At 37.0% G+C, this 15,478-nt stretch overlaps 1 protein-coding gene across 1 annotated transcript; it reads left to right on the top strand.

The window, feature by feature from the left end:
- Positions 1–286: 286 nt before the first annotated feature.
- Positions 287–2,648, top strand: LOC116180843. Its single transcript, XM_031500982.1, has 2 exons — positions 287–1,116; positions 1,174–2,648. The coding sequence occupies exons 1-2, from the start codon at positions 471–473 to the stop codon at positions 2,184–2,186; spliced, it is 1,659 nt and encodes a 552-aa protein (XP_031356842.1). The 5' UTR covers positions 287–470; the 3' UTR covers positions 2,187–2,648.
- The last annotated feature ends 12,830 nt before the right edge of the window (positions 2,649–15,478 follow it).

Genomic DNA, 15,478 nt, shown 5'->3' on the forward strand with positions numbered 1-15,478 from the left:
TTGTTAGGATATTTAAACGAAATTTTGTATTTAGGCACCTCAAATAAAAGTAAATCTAATGCGGATTTAGAAAATTTGTTTTGCGCATGCGCAGTAGTTTTTTTTTAATTTGTTAAGATATTTAAACGAAATTTGTTTTACAAGCTATGCTGTTCTGGTAGGATAGAATCAACCCCTTAGGTATATTGTAAAAATGATGTATGTGTGAAGATCTCGGTCGGTATTCAGTTGTATGGGATTTTTTTACATCAATAAGAAACAAAAATCAATTAAGCACTACTGTATATCAAAAATGATTAAAATGATAGGAATCTAATGTAACAAACAAAATTGTACGTTCATTCGTCCTCAAGGTGCTGTTTACATCGATTATGTTCAAGCTTTTAGGTTAATCAAAACATACTTTTACTTTCGTAGTCAAATTGGTTCAGTCTTGCCTTTATTCTACGCAATTGCTGTCACGTATAAGAATGCTACGTCTAATTTTCACATTTTTTCTTTTTAAATTCGGCCATTGCTTTTTAATGACGGCTAAAAGCGATGTAGTAGTTCAATCTTGCGTTTCTCGCGTAATTTCTTCAATTTTTGGAAGCGAGTCTACTTTGTATTACGTTTTCCAAGGAGAACGTCGAGACGCACTACCGTTCGATGTGGTTAATCCCATTGTAACATTCAACGTTAGCAACCCTATAATACTCACTGGTACGAGGAGGGAGAAACAGTTCGTAATTCAATGGGACTACTTCGAAGATGATGTTTTTGGCAAGATGATGAAGAGCGAGTTATGGGTGCACAGATTTATGGGTACCTCTGTATTCTTAATTATTACGAAGGATCTTAAAATGTTAACTGACTTGTTTTTTTATATGTGGCAAAGAGGATTGATTTACGTGGCCCTGATGATTACTCACGAAAACGCTGCCTTAACCACACTGCATACAGCCTTTCCTTTTGGACCCAATCAGGAAATTCAATGGGAAATGCAGTTCTGTGAAGACCCGCAAATGAGGAATACAATCTTGAAGCCAATCAAAAACTACAACCGTTTCGTGTCTTATCTCATGGAACCCTCAATAACAACTTGGGAAAACTCACGTATTAATAAATTAGCGACAGGTAATTTGGTAACAATTAATGCATTAAAAGAAACGTACAACCTGAGTATAAAATCAGTAAGCAAGCGTCCTGCACTGTTTCTTAACCAACACGTATTTGGTATTACACCTTACGATTTGTTTTCACTGAAAATCAGTGGTGTCACTAAGCCCCATTTACGAGGAGAGTGGGTTTGGATGGTTCCTCAACCAAAGCAAATTGTTGGACCGGCGATTTTTATTCGACGATTTGAAGTAGAAGTCTGGATAGGGACGGTATGTGCATTTCTTGGTCTCACTTTTGTGCTGTGGTTAGCTTTGCGAAAGTCTGACGTGACTAAAATCTGTTTAGATGTGTTTTTACTAACAATTTTTGGTCTTATTGATAAAATGCCGACTACTGCAATGCTACGTTATGTGATCCTACTGTATATTATATACAGTATCCACATCCAGACCGCATACATATCTAACTTGGTTCCCAGTTTGACACTTCCTCAATACGAAAAAGGCATAAGAACTATTGAGGATTTAGCCAACTCCAAGTTTCCCATCTATGATACTGAGAGCGAGACTGATCGCTCAGATATTATTCCGGCAAACGATACTACATCAAAGAAAGCTCTTCGATCCAGAATCAACCAGAAAATCATTTACTTGAAATTAGATGAAAACATGCTATTCGACATGTTAAAGGAGTGGAATAACTTTTCTTTTAAAGCGACATCCTTCCGTGTAGAGCAATTTGAGACAGTCCGAAATTATACTATCCCTAATACTATAATTGATAATGCGTTTAGTGGACTAATCCAGATCTCTTATACGATGCTCACTGCAAGAGGAGAACATTACTTTTTAGATACATTAAACGAAATGGTCGACATGCTTACCGAAAGTGGGATTTATCAGAAACACGAACGAGACGTGGACGAGCGACTTCAAGACGTTGCAAGATCTAGAATGATCCCTCATGAACCCGTAGCTCTGGATTTGCGTCACCTTTACGGTTTATTCATTATCTACGGATTTGGATTGGCCATATCTTTTATCGTACTACTGGGAGAATGCGTTCTCGGGAGACTTAGTCCCTAATGCACAATATATTAATCTCGATTGATTGTATTTTTATTGAAATGTTATTTTTATGATCGCTAGACGTGTATTGCATATGTGCATTGTGTGAAATAAATTATCTTTCCTTCGCAAATCCAAAGTGTCACTAAAAATATACACAACCGCTTTTAGATCGACAGCTGGCTTAACTCGAAATGCTCGGTTAAGCCTTGTGCTGTAAAAACATTGTAATGGTCCCTGGGAGTCTATCAAGTCGACACTGAAAACGTTGACTCACCCTATACTTACCATTGACAACTCTGCCAAAAATCTACAAGCAGAGCCACCTACTTTTCAAGTCGAAACGATGGACGTTTCGCGGCACTTTTGAATTTGAATGGCAGTCGGTTATATATGGGTGGCATGAATGAACTCCTACGTGGTGTAATCGGTTCTTGTATGTGTTGGGACGTAAGACATAATCGGGAAGAGAGTTAAATAAAAGACAGAACTTTTGTGCGTAAGAAATGACAAGAACAAATAAATATATTACGCACACAACAAGACAATACCAGGGAAACCTTCTACGGGACAAAAACCCCAGCATAGGCCACAAAAATACATGAAATAAATCCTACAGCAATAAATTGCAAGAGAAAATACACATAAATAAAACATCTCAAATTGTATGATAAAAATCAGATAATCAAATCAAATGCAATTAAACAAGTTCATAAAAACAAAATACACAAAACATCATAAATGCAGTGGAAAACCTGATAAATCAATTCAGTACAAAAACACATCAAAATACATGTACAATTAATTGAGCTAGCACAACTGGTAAAATAATAAATTGCATGTAAATGGCGTGGGTCTCCTCCAACCTTGGGTTAACATAAATTAAATTAACACGAAAAATACATGTGAGAATGCCAATAGCAAGTATTATGTGAAAATCGATTATTGTTCAAGCAGAACATACTTTAAATAGAGGAAATGTTAATGAGAGGGCCCATAAATATCTCGCATTGCTAAGATGCTAAGAACTGCAATCCACACGAGACGAGTACGCAACAGATACAGCGAAAAATCGAACTGTATTAGGTACTTACTCCATCGATACAGAATGAACCACTCGCACACACAAACATCGAAACATCAAATAAGAGAGCCCCCCTTCGTATAGCTAACGCACAAGAACTGCAGCGCGCCACGAATCTCATATCGTACTTTCTGGAAAGGACACGTCATTTTCGCTCTAACTTCTTACCTCCGGTGACTGATCCTTTATCGACTTGATGACCATAAATAAAATCTTGCCTTCTGAACTACCTTAAAAGTTCAAATCTGCCCACTAATTTACTAAACAAATATAAAATATTTTAGAGTGAGCGAAAATGAACTAAAAACATAAGGGGGTTGCAGAGTGTATGAGGAAAGCAATAATTGAAACTACTGCTGCTGAATTAAACCTAATAAATATATTTATGCAAAAGAATTATGTACACACTTTAATTTTGTGTATTATTTATTTTCTATAATTAATAATAATTTATATTCTTTAATAATAATTGTATTTATTTATATTAGCTTAAAAACCGAAAAAAAACTGGAACCTAAACCGAAGCCAAAAATTACTGAAGCCATAGAATGGGAACCGGTACCGGAACCCTTAAAATTAATTCTACCTAAAAAGTGCGGAACCGAAACCTATATTTCATATGGGTTCCAACTGGAACCGGAACCGAAACCGAAAATTACTGAAGCCACAGAACCGGAACCGGTACCGGAACCCTTAACAAATAATTCTACCTAAAAAATTCGGAACTGGAACCTATATTTCCTATGGGTTCCAACTGGAACCGGGACCGAAACCGAAAATTACAGAAGTCACAGAACCGGAACCGGTACCGGATCCCTTAAAAAATAATTCTACCTAAAAGTGCGGAACCGGAACCTATATTTCATTTATATAATATTATCCTAAAGGAAAGGGAGGAGTTTGGAAACGTAAGGCCAACTTACAAAAGAGGATGAATTCCATGGTGCACAGATGGTTCAAAACAAGGACCAAACTTCCGTACCAATGTACTTTTATGAAACTGGAAAAGGGCAAGAAAAGCAAAAATGACATCCTTACAGACATCCAGGTCGCACTCAAGGCGAATCGAAACTAGTCTGGCAGTTGATCTGTAATCTGAAGAAACAGCTGGTAAACATAGACCATGATACGCTATAGTGGGTGCCTGGGCGCTCAGGTTATGCAGGCAAGGTCAAGGGGGATGTTTCCAGACTGAGCCCAGGGCCAACTTCGATAAAGGACCGTGCAAAAATGGCAAGAAAGTTAAATAATATAATTAGCGGAATCAAAATTAAAATTTAATTAAAAAAACAATAAATAAATTTACAAATTATTGTAAATTAATCACGCCAGCGTATAAAAGTTGCGAGAGTCGGGGGCAGCCTGGATGTGATGTCGGCGGAACGGACGAAAGGACTCGAGCGCCACCAAGAGATATACGACCTTGCTCCTTGGTCAAGGGCCGCGGTAGTAGCGGTTTACCGGAAGCCTCGGGTAAACTCATTCAGAGTAAACGGAAGCTCCAGGAATCGGACGAGTACAGCAAATGGCGGCGATCACTTGGGAAGCACTAAAACAAAGTACCGAAAGTATCAAAGATTAATATGGTTACAAAATATGTATCTAGCAAAACAAAAAAGGTAAAAAGATCTTACGTTTCAATTAAGACACTAAAGAAAAAAGATCTCGTCTAAACAACGGCCTTACCTTTTATAAAATTCGGCCACGCCATGGAGGGAACGCCGGTTTCTCAGTTTCCCCAGTGTACCCGCCGGATAATAACGTTCAAAAATTAAAACTTCTGTAATTAATTGTGCGCCTTAAAACTCTGCAATTGATTATTAAAATTCAAATTAATTAAAAGCGCGTCTTTTAAGACCACTCACGACTTAATCGGATGCTGTTACTGCAACTCATTAAATTAACTCCTGCTAATAACACTCACTTAAATGAGCGAGATGAAATTTCTAAATTCATACTTCTACGAGTAATTAATCTCTGTCGTCTCTTGTAATTTCTCAGGCCTCATCAAATTAATACCGGCGCAAATTTACACGGCCTTGCAGCTTTAATGTTCATTTTAAATTAACATAGGAAATCAAAATCATCTAATAATTACTTAGCGGGACTGGAATTCTAAAATATGAATTTGCCTCGTTTCCTAAATGACTAGAGCTTTCGGTCGCAAAAAAGATAATTTAAATATTTTGAAGGGAACTGTAGCATATTTTATTTTAATGTTTTATTTACACAATATACGATATTATTATTATTATTAAACCACTCGATTTTAAAAATTTGTCATACATCTTTGTACACAAATAGGTACGTGGTTCCTAGTATATCCGCTTTTAGTGTATGCGCCACATATACTTTGCTAGGTCATATTCCTCTTTTCTGTTATTGAGGTTAATCTGAAGTTCTGAATAGCTTTGGGCATTTCTTTCGTAGGTAAATGAATGAATGAATAATTAACCCAAGTTCTGTTCATCATTCAAACAAGTCAGCGATGACAAAGGGAAAAAATCGCACCCGGTGGGATTTGAAACAACGTTTTTTTCCATAAGCAATTAACCACTCACCGATTTACGACGTATCAAACTGTGAAATTAAAGTCCTCTTTTCGTTTATCAAATTATTTTCTTACATTAATAAGAGAAGAAAATCAATCAAGCACTTAAGAAAATCAAAAAATAATCTGAATCATACCTACATTGTAAGAAACCCAATTGTTTTGTTCAATCATTTAAAAGGTCCTCGAGGTCCTGCTTTTATTGATTATATTCAAACTTTTGGGTTAATCGAAAAATAATTTTACCTCGATCGTCAAATTGACTCAGTTTCTCTCGTACTGGACGCAATTGCTGTCACGTTTGAGAATGCTACGTCTAATTTTCACATTTTGTCTCTTCAATTTGAGCTATTGTTTTTTAATGGCCGCTAATAGGAGGGAGGTTGCAATTCAATCGTGCGTTTCTCGCGTTATCTCTGCAATCTTTGGAAGCGAGTCAACTTTGTATTACGTTTTCCAAGGAGAAAGTCGAGACGCACTACCGTTCGATGTGGTTAATCCCATTGTAACCTTTAACGTTAGCAACCCTATAATACTCACTGGTACGAGGAGGGAGAAACAGTTCGTAATTCAATGGGACTACTTCGAAGATTATGTCTTTGACAAGATAGAGAACAGCGAGTTATGGGTTCGAACAATGGGTAGCTCTGTAGTTTTAATTATTACGAAGCAGAGTAATAGGTTAATTGACTTTTACATTTATATGTGGCACAGAGGGTTGATGTACGTTGCCGTATTGGTTACCAACGAAAACGCCCTGCACAGAGTCTATCCTTGTGGACCCAATCAAGATCTTCGATGGCAAACGCAAAGCTGTACAGACTCGCAACTGACGATCACAACCTTCAAACCAATCAAAAACTACAACCGTTGCGTGGCTTTTTTCATGGAACCCTCAACATCAACTCCGGAAACGACACGTATTAGTAAAGGTGGGACAAGTATTTTGTTAACAATTAATGCATTGAGAGAAACGTATAACCTGCGTGTGAGATCAGTGTCTGATTACCCAACACTGCACCTTAACCAATACCTTTTTTGTTCTACGCAATACACTTTTTTTCCACTAGGAATCAGTTGTATCACTAAGCCGTATATACGAGGAGAGTGGGTTTGGGTGGTTCCCCAGCCAAAGCAAATTGTTGGACCGGCGATTTTTATTCGACGATTTGAAGTAGAAGTCTGGATAGGGACGGTATGTGCATTTCTTGGTCTCACTTTTGTGCTGTGGTTAGCTTTGCGAAAGTCTGACGTGACTAAAATCTGTTTAGATGTGTTTTTACTAACAATTTTTGGTCTTATTGATAAAATGCCGACTACTGCAATGCTACGTTATGTGATCCTACTGTATATTATATACAGTATCCACATCCAGACCGCATACATATCTAACTTGGTTCCCAGTTTGACACTTCCTCAATACGAAAAAGGCATTCAAAGTTTGGAGGATTTAGCAAATTCTAACTTTCCCATTTATCAAATTCTAAACAAGTTCAATTTCTCAAATGTGGATCCGGCAAACGATACTACATCAAAGAAAGCTCTTCGATCCAGAATCGCCCAGAAAACCATTTTCTTGGAAACAAAAACACACCTCCTATTCGACATGTTAAAAAAATACAATAATTTTTCTTTTAAAGCGCCATCCTTGCTTCTAGAGCAAATTCAGACAATCCAAAATTATACGTTCCGTTGGACCATAATTGATAATGCGTTTAGTGGATCAGACGATCAATCTTTTAGGGTACTTACTGCTGAAGGGGAACATTACTTTCTAGATACATTAAACGATATGGTCGACAGGCTAACCGAAAGTGGCATTTATCAGAAACACGAACGAGACGTGGACGAGCGAATTCTAGAAGCTGCAAGATCTAGAATGATTCCTCATGAACCCGTAGCTCTGGATTTGAGTCACCTTTACGGTTTATTCATTATCTACGGATTTGGATTGGCCATATCTTTTATCGTACTACTGGGAGAATGCATTATCGGGAGACTTAGTGGCTAATATAATGTTATATGTATACTTATTGAAGTGTTACTTTTCTTATGTCTAGATGTGCATTGCTGTATTGTATATGTTTGAAAAGTGTTTTAAATAAATTATTATCTCTCATACCCATACCAAATGGTGTAAAAAATAAACATCCAATCTAGATTAACGGCTGTCCTCAGTGCCGTTTTTAGGCAATGGCCACCTGGGCCCGGGCCCTGGGCCCCGAAGTCCTGAGGGCCCCCAAAAGTTTGTGTGAATGAAAAAATTTTAGTGCAAAATCTGCTGCCTTAAAGTAAATGCAGAAGCTGCTACAAAAAAGCTCTACCCGGACTTCGAATACAGAAGTAGCACAACCCGTTCAAGACAAAGGAGCTCTTGTTTGACTTTCTTCGATGGAGCTACAGAAGATATCCACTTTCAGGCCCACGAGAAATTCAGAATTGAAGTTTATCTTATCACTCAACTGCAACAACGGTTGAAGGCTTACGATCAATTTCTCAATTTTTGAGTGTTTTGCGAACAGAAGAACTGGAAATTTATTGTCGGACTTTTAGCGAATTTTATGCAAATGATGTCAACTAAACAGAACAGAGTGGAATGTGAGCATTTTAAGCATTATCTGGTGCAGGAAAAAATGGTTGGTGATCACATACCTATCTACGATATATACAACCTTTGAAAAACAAAAATCTTGATGAAACGGTTCCTAATATAGAGATCGCGTTCAGGATTTTCTTGTCCATGATAATTACCAACGCCAGTGGCGAACGATCATTTTCAAAGCTCAAGCTAATTAAATAAACTGAGGAACAGTATGAGTCAAATGAGATTAAAACATTTATCCCTGATTGTGATGTATTGAATGCGACTATATTTTTAAGTTGGTATTGTACTTTAGTTTGGTAACAATAAAAATTAATCATGTCCGTTTCCGTAAGTTAGTCATGTACCTACCACGTTGTATTACCTTAGTTAGTTTTGTGTTAATATAGAGTCTTTCGGTCAATGTCCAGTTATTTACACGAACCCAGTACCGTCAAATATAATAGTGGGCAAACATAATATTGATGAGTATTGAAAATGATATTCTCCTAGAAATTGATTTTAACAATATCATCGAAAACTTTGCGTTACTAAAGGTCCGAAAAAAACCAGTCTACCTGCATAACTTGTAAAATAAATAAATCTGTAAAATATCTGTTTTTGTTTAAAAGGGGGGCCTCCACGAACGAATGGCTCAGGGCTCCGAAAAACTTAAAAACGGCACTGGCTGTCCTAAACTCAAATACTTGCTTATTTCTATGGGGCTCACTAAAGTCACTAGATATAGAAAGTACCGCAATCCATTGGGCTGGTATGTTAGAGAGAGAACGCATGGTTTCTGCCGAAAAATGGCGGAAGTTACCAGATTCTATACTCTGTTTTTTAACTAGGAAGACGGATTTAAAAGTTCCCGCAAAAAATCTTAGTTTCTATTGGCTCGCGCTGCGCCCGTTTTACACCCAGGTAAAATTGCTATTGAATTGACATGATTTAACTGTCAAATTTAATCACGATTCTCGTCCTTAACTGTTGTACTTATTTTTGAGTTTTGAGTGTGTTCTGAGTCCATTTGCATAAATTTTAACAAAAAAACAGTTCTTTTAAGAACGAAAGTTGATATTTCGCGTCCTAAGTGTACTCGCATTAGTGATGGATTCAACTCCAAGTACCAGTAAAGCAAGCTTGTTTCCTTTGAAAAAACGTAGTCGCTTAAACTTGGGTCATTTTATCAGTCTCCGAGAAGCAGTTTATTATAAACAATTGTTGTCCGATACTCCGGATATGAATTTTGCTACGCTTGTGTTGAAGATTGCATCTACCACAGGTAACGTAAATAATGATGTAGGTATATATTTGGTTATTAAAGTATGACACATATTAGGAGTTGCACGATCTACAGTATACCGGATAATTAAAGAATATCGAAGTACTGGGATTGTTACCCCTTCGAAACGACCCGGTTGTCATAACGCTGTTGCAAATGTGAGCTCTGACGATTGGCGGAATTGTGTGCAACACGTTATTAAGGAAGAAAATAAAGTGTGTAGATTGGATAACCCAATGAATACACTTATAGAACCATTTATTATTTCACTCGGATCGGAGGACAGTGACAGTTTTAGTGAACTTTCGGAAGACAGTGACTAAATCGCTTATACATAAAGCAGTGAACTGTGCTGTTTAATAATATGAGTATAATTCCATTGTTCTGAATTTGTTCAACAACTTAACATTTGTTGTAAATTGTCATGTGGATTGTGTAGTATTACAACTGATAAAACATTTAAAACTACAATTAAAAATAATGTTTCAATGGCCAAAACATGTATGCAGGATGATTACCTTATCAATGTAGTACCTATTTATTATAATTCGCTTTTAAAAGTATGATGTATGCATAATATAAAAGATTTCCTACCAAATAATAACCCAAAAGCATAAATAATGAAATCTATCTAAATGAAAAAGAATATCACATAACGCAACCCACAATACATGTCTGTATAAAATGAGTCTATTATTTTTGTTACTAGATTCTAGTGACATTTTCAGTGTAAATCAGGTTTTTAAATCCGTCTTCCTACAAGGTTGTTTTAGAAGTCTTCCTAAAAAAACAGAGTATAGTAACTTTAATGTTAGGGATTGTTCCACCTGTTTGGAGATATGTATATGTCAAGTAATTGAAATTTGAATTTTCTTTTCCTAATAAATCAAATATATAGCAGGTTGTTGTGTTTCAGGTTGTAAAAAAGTAATGTTAAAGGTATGTGAGGTTGTTTCCTTTACCAAGTGGTGAAAGAAATGCGAAAAGGAAACAATTATTATGGTTAGACTTCAATAACCTTCCCGAACACGCTCTATTTTGGAACATACATACCCGCTTTATATTTGCACCAAAAGATGATGTCATTTGGAATACACACCAGTTTATTACTGTTGAATATTCTGCAAGAAATGCCTCGATAGATGGTTTTGCCTTGAAAGAAGTAATGAATTCAGTGGTTCAGGTGGCGTTGTAATTTGCGGTAATTTGATCTTTCTACTGGCACAATATAATCCGGTCGAAACCTCAAAGCTGAAGGAATTCTGTGCAGTATTGGACTCGTTCATCAACTTTTTGAAGACACTCGGGTTTACATTAGAACCTGCCGTTTTCTTGTTCCCAAAAAATACTTTCTCATTGATTCTTATACAACGTTTTGTTTCGGAGAAATTATCACAAACTATACTTTTTTCGAGACTTTTTTATACGGCCCGTGGAAAAAGTACGCACTGTATTTAGTAGCATTTTTTATTACGAATACAACTATGTACGTCACACAAATAAAACCAAAAGTTGGAAATTGTTGGTTTCAACAGGATGGTGTACCCGGGCACAACGTCTTAATCGTTCAAGCATACTATCGCGCGGGTGCTGTCTTGTAGAGTTCAAAAAGTGGAAATGAGAGAGTGTCTTTTGTCTTTCTTGTTGTATCTGTTCAAATAACACCAGTGTTGAATTACAAACTGTATTTATTTATTTGATATTTTATGTGTGACCGCTAGATAGCATAAACGTTCAGTTTTGATGTTTTGGATTAGAGCGCAGGTATAACTTGTAAATAGGTGATAAAAATAAATTTGATTTTGGTTGATGGTTAGACGTTTTTCGTGTTTGTATTTTATAAGTTAATACCGCTACAAATTATACGCTACCGCTACCGCTACGAAACATTTGGTCCAACGAGACGGATACCGCTTTTACTTGAACTTTCCGCTACCGCAAAGTCGTTAAGTGTCAAAGTGTTATTATCGCAAGTGCAAGTGCAATATTCACAATGGCTTCAAAGAAGATTCTAACAATTCGCAAAGAAGACCTCTTTAAAGAGCTCACCGCACTCAGTAAAAAGGTAAGGCAATGCGATTTCTCAATTATCGTTGCCAAAACATATTTACGGCGAATGGATACGCTTGAAGCATCCTTTCGTGCGTTAAACGTCGACATTATCACCTATAATGTTGATAAAGATAAAGCGGACATTGTAAACATCAACGATCTCGAGGCATTTATTGAACTCATTGATTTTATTAACAAGAACTGCCTAACGGTTATCGAAAACGGTGCATCAAACGCTGTCGCTACTGTTGGTGCTACCGCTACGGTTAATACTAAGGGTCCATCGCTGCAAAAAATTCAGATTCCAATATTTGACGGTGCAATTGAAAAATGGGAAAACTTTATATCGCTTTTCGATAGTTTAGTGCATAATCAAGAAGGTATTGATGACGCCACTAAGCTTCAATATTTACGTTTATATACCGCTAAGGAAGCACACGCAACCGTATCGCGCTTCATCTTACAAGATTCAAATTACGCTCCCGCTTATGACGCTTTGAAAAAACGGTATGCTAACAACCGCCGCATAGCTGCCTTTCACATACAAAGACTTGTCAAATTTGTTAACAAGGGTGATCTACTTCATTACCTTGTAATGTTCCTAGGGGGGTCTATCAAGCCGACACGGAAAACGTAGTCTTACCCTATACTTACGGTTGGCAACTCTGGCAAAAACTACAAGTAGAGCCACCTACCTTTCAAAACGAAACGATGGTAGTCTCGCGGCACTTTTGAATTTGGATGACAGTCGGCTCGATATGGGTGGGCACGAATGGACTCCTACGTTGTGTAATCGGTTCTTTTATGTGTTGGGACGTGAGACATAATCGGGAAGGGAATTAAATAAAAGACAGAACTTTTGTGCGTAAGAAATGACAAGATCAAATAAATATATTAACGCACGCACAAGACCATGCCAGGGAAACCTTCTACGGGACTAAAACCCTGGCATAGGCCACACAAATACATGAAATAAATAATCTACAGCAATAAAATGCAAGAGAAAATACACATAAATAAAACATCTCAAATGGTATCATAAAAATCAGATAATCAAATCAAATGCAATTAAACAAGTTCATAAAAACAAAATACACAAGACATCATAAATGCAGTGGAAAACATGATAAATCAATTCAGTGCAAAAAACATCAAAATACCTGTACGATCAATAGAAATAACACAACTCGTCAAATACACAAATTGCATGTACATAGGAAACATGTAAATGGTGTGGCTCTACTCCATCCTTCAGTTAACATAATTTAATTTAACACGAAAAGTACATGTAAGAATGCCATTGGTCCATAGCAAGTATTCATGTGAAAATCGATTATCGCTCAAGCAGAACATATTTTATTGTAATAGGTACTTTTATTTCAGTATCTAGGTACAGTTACAGGTACTTGAACAAATAAATACTTAGGTACAGGTATAGGTACATATTTGTCACAGTACCTAGGTACAGGTACAGTTACAGTGTAAAAGTACCTAAAAACTGTAAGTAGGTACTTTAAAAAGTACATTGAAAAAATGAACGCTGTTAAAGAACTTTAATGTCTATTCTAATTTCACAAAAAAGTAATACATACAAATGTACTCATACCTTACAGATTAATTGTGATTTGTGATATTACTGCAATAGGTCTGTTTGGTGACGTAAGAGAAGAAGAATTTCAAACATTTCATCGGAAAGACGGTTTCTTTTAGGAGTCAGAATTTGTCCTGCCGTACTAAATAGCCTTTCAACTGGTGCAGATGAAGGCAAAATAGTATTATAAATTTTGTATACTTTCATAACGAGGGGATAATTCAATAAAGATAGCTTATCCTTTGATTTGTCTTGAAAATATCTTAGGCATTCCATCTCAACGATACTTTTAAAAGCTGCGGATTCCACATATTCTTTCTCTGACAAATGCAAGCTTGACGTTGGACTAAGAGGACTTTTAAGAATATCGAAGAAATCATCATCTTCGCTGCCAGCAGAAGCAGCGCCACTTTCCTCTTCATAGGCTTTAGCAGTATCTCTTTTAGAGGCTTTTTCACATTCAGTAATGAACAAGGATTTGATAAGCTTAGTTGTGCTCTCAATAAGGTTCACATCTGATGTTGTTGAGGTTATCCACTTTAACTTAAATTTTGGTATCGAAACAGTGGCCAAAATATAGGGTTTTGAGGTACTGCTATTTAAATTCAAAACCATTTATCATTTATCTTTGAGATTTTGATTTTGTTAAATGTTAATGTACCTAAGGCTTGTAGGTATTTAGGTACCGTCAAAAATGTATCTAGGTACAGGTATAGGTACACTTTTTTTTTTGTACCTTTGCAGGTACTTAGGTACTAAATTAGTACCTTAGGTACAGTGCCTAGGTACTTGTACCTAGGTAAGTTACAACACTGTAATTTTCCTGTATGGCATCTGAAATGAAATATTCACACAACATAAAATTCCCTACCTCAAGTTTGTCAAGATTCAGCACACAGAGATGTTTCGCCCAACCTATCAGTGTATTTGGGATAAACGTTAAAGGTGCAGACTCGTAGTGTGGAGTAGAAAATATATAACGACAAGATACACTTCCAAACCACAAACTAAGGTAATCTAGACACTACGCTACATTTGTGTTTACATGTTACAAGAGACACTTCCATAACATAACATAACCCCAAATCCATGCAATTATTGCAATAATACTCTACAATAACTTATACCAGAACTGCAAAATGGAACAGGTACATTTTAGAACGAAGGGCAAAGGTAGAATTACACAGATTATGTAGCGAAGAATAACATTTACCGAAAATTTCACTAACAACATTTGAAACAGGTTTCCTACCCTAGTGAATGGCATAGTCAGCTGATGTCAAAACCCGAGCCTCAAGACGATACACCCCTGCACTCCTTCGACTAGACAACCATAAGAGATGTTCTACAAATTCCGCTGAATAGTGGACCGCTCCAGCAACCTGACTCCCTACCGAAGGAATGTAACCACAAACTGAAACCTATACTTCTTCACGCAACCACCGCTCCTCGCCACCAAACTCTCATAATCACAAGTACATTTGAAAGCGGACAAAGCCATCCATAACTAGCTGTCGGCAAAAAGAGACATGTAGATTGTCCTCGGAAAAGAGAAAAACAGCAAAACGTCAACTACGATAACACCTAGGGCCCCGCAATTCTATGTCAAAACAACAAATCGAACGTAACACCAGCCTTGGCTGCCTCTAATGGTGTCCCCATGGGATCAGAACAAATGGGCCCCTATTGAAAAGAGCGACTAAAAACCTATCTCAAACGCAAAAACCCCCTCTCACTTCCAACACAGAGATCTCGCCAGTAACTCGCAACAAAGGAACGCCCCTAAAGCTTGAAAACGACTCTTTCCTTCACAAACAAACTTGAACTACACCTGGCCCCTTCTAATGACGAAAGTTTACAAGCCTTGGAATACCCCTCGAGACTAGTCAACGACGCTAACATGGAACTGAATGTCCTAATGAAATCATTAGCGAAGTTGAGCACATTGCAGTTGTATCTCCCGCTCAAAACAAAACAACCTTGTTCCAGCACCTGTGAATGTTTATGTGTTGGGCAGTGAATTATTCAACGATTGAGGTAGGTAACAAAAACAAATGAACTCACCTGATGCATTTGTTTAAAGAGCTACTTCACCGCCACGAGCCATCACATCAGCCTTTGCACGAACTAAGTACGATGGAGCTGTCAAAAAGTAACCACTTACGC

Source organism: Photinus pyralis, unplaced genomic scaffold (assembly GCF_008802855.1).
Source record: "Photinus pyralis isolate 1611_PpyrPB1 unplaced genomic scaffold, Ppyr1.3 Ppyr1.4_LG9, whole genome shotgun sequence".
In the NCBI taxonomy this organism is placed as follows: Eukaryota; Metazoa; Arthropoda; class Insecta; order Coleoptera; family Lampyridae; genus Photinus; species Photinus pyralis.